The 2,223-nt window shown below is 16.3% G+C and overlaps 1 protein-coding gene across 1 annotated transcript in view; it reads right to left on the reverse strand. All coding sequences in view use genetic code 6, as the record gives it.

Moving 5' to 3' along the window:
- Window positions 1-939: 939 nt before the first annotated feature.
- Window positions 940-2,223, reverse strand: part of TTHERM_01456070 (hypothetical protein) — a gene marked incomplete at both ends in the record, with an annotated part of 5,781 nt that continues 4,497 nt past the window's right edge. The window contains 4 exons of the mRNA XM_001027289.3: window positions 940-1,033; window positions 1,226-1,315; window positions 1,576-1,665; window positions 1,904-1,993. Coding sequence (XP_001027289.3) covers window positions 940-1,033; window positions 1,226-1,315; window positions 1,576-1,665; window positions 1,904-1,993 — 364 coding nt within the window. The remainder of the gene's footprint in view (window positions 1,034-1,225; window positions 1,316-1,575; window positions 1,666-1,903; window positions 1,994-2,223) is intronic.

Raw genomic sequence — 2,223 nt, forward strand, 5'->3', positions numbered from 1 at the left:
AATTAATTGCACCAAAATAAATAAACACTTTTTAATATGTTTAGCCAAATAATTCATCACTGATTAATAAATTATTTTCATTTTTCTATTTTTAGTTTAATTATAATATATTTATATATTTTATAGATTTGATGATTTCGAACTCAAATTCAAAATTAAAATGGACAATTGAAAAAAAATACAAAAAATTGGTATAAAATAATATATTTATCTGTAAATTAATATTGATAAATAAATGAAGCTAATCACAAATTTTAAATATCCATTTATAAATCTTTTTTTTATATGAATTTCATGTTCTAAATGTTATTAATCTTATAAAACTGATATATAAATAACAAATGAAATTATTATTATAATACATAAATACATATTTATTAAAATTCATAAAAATGTTTTTTCATTTAAATTAAATTTATTGTTTAAAATATCTTAATATTAAAATTTTAAACTATTTCAACTTTATTATTTTTATTTTAAATAAAGATAGACTTTAAAAAACTTATTGATTAAAATATAATTTTACTATTTTAATAATTAATATTTATCAAAACTATTAGGATTGTTGTGATTAAATTGTTTTAAATTAGTACACTCTAAAGAGAAACTCTTTATAATTATTGCTATTTTAGGATAATTATTTCTTGAATAAGAAATATATATTTAGAAGAATAATTTATATTATTTAATAATAAAAAATTAAAACAAAAAAAAAATTTAAAGCATGTTTCGAACCTGATTGAATAAAAAAAATGAAGATTTAATTTGTTTTTTAATAAAATATGATATTCATAAATATAAAAACAATAATAAAATCTATCTATCTAAGTATGTATATTTAGTTTAAATAATCTTATCTCAAAATATAAAAAAAAAACATATTATATACCCTTGTTCAAATATTTAATATTTATTCATCCTTTTTTCACCATTTGTTAATCATTAGACTTATATTGAAAATAAAACTAATCTTTTTGACTTAAGACACTTGCTTTTTAGTTTCAATTATTATGATTCATCGATCTAGTTAGAGCTTTTATTTTATTAATTAGAATAAATTAATAAAAAAAATAAATAAAGTAATTTTTAAATTAATAAACAACAAAAATTAGCAGATTAAATAGATAAATAAATAAAACTAAATCAAATAAAAAGGAGCTTAATATTTTTAAATTAATTTTTATAATTAAAATATAACAATTCAAAACAAATAAACTGTTTTTACCTAAGGTAAAGGTCCAAATTTGAGAGTTTAGTGCAATTTGCTAAACTAGAACCTAATCTTGAAGCACTTATTGCACCAATTTATTTGGTACTTTTTAAATATTGAAGAAAAAATATTTAATTAAATGGTTAATTAGAAGGAAAAAATGAAGAAAAAATATGAAATAATTAGAAATTAATTAATTAGAAATAATTAAAAAAAAGGTTAAAATCAAAAAAAAATGATAAAAAAATGAAAAATAAAAATAAATTAAATAAAATGCTTTTAAATATTTTAAAAGAGCTTTATTGTTTTCAATTAATTTTCAAAATAAAAAATATCTCAATCTAAAACAAATAAACTCTTTTTACCCAAGGTCGAGTGCCAAATTTGAGAGATTAATGCAATTTGCTAAAGCAAAACCTAAGCCTGATGCACCTTCTTCACCAATATTATTTTCACTTTTAAAATATTAAAGAATATAATTAAAAGGAAAAAATGAAGAAAAAATATGAAATAATAAGAAATAAATTAATTAAAAATAATAAAAAAAATGAGTTAAATTAACTAAGGTAGTATAAAAAAAATGAAAAATAAATCAAATAAAAGGCTTTCAAATAAATTAAATAAGCTTTGTTTTTTAAAATTAATTTTTATAAATTAAAATATCTCAATCTAAAACAAATAAACTCTTTTTACCCAAGGTTAAGTATCAAATTTGAGAGATTAGTGCAATTTGCTAAACCAGAGCCTAAGCCTAATACACCTGCATCACCAATATTACTGTCACTTTTTAAATATTAAAGAAAAAATATGAAATAAAAGAAATTAATTAATGAATAAAAAAAGAAAAAGGTTAAAATAAAAAAAATGATTTAAATAAACAAAGAAAGAAAGAAGAAAAAGAAAATAATAAATAAATAAAATAAAAAGAAATCTTTAAAGTTAATGAAAAGAATTTTATTGTTTTAAATGAATTTTTATAATAAAAATGATAACAATTCAAAACAAATAAAATA

The sequence above is a fragment of the Tetrahymena thermophila genome (genome assembly GCF_000189635.1).
Source record: "Tetrahymena thermophila SB210 genomic scaffold scf_8253893, whole genome shotgun sequence".
Taxonomy (NCBI): domain Eukaryota; phylum Ciliophora; class Oligohymenophorea; order Hymenostomatida; family Tetrahymenidae; genus Tetrahymena; species Tetrahymena thermophila.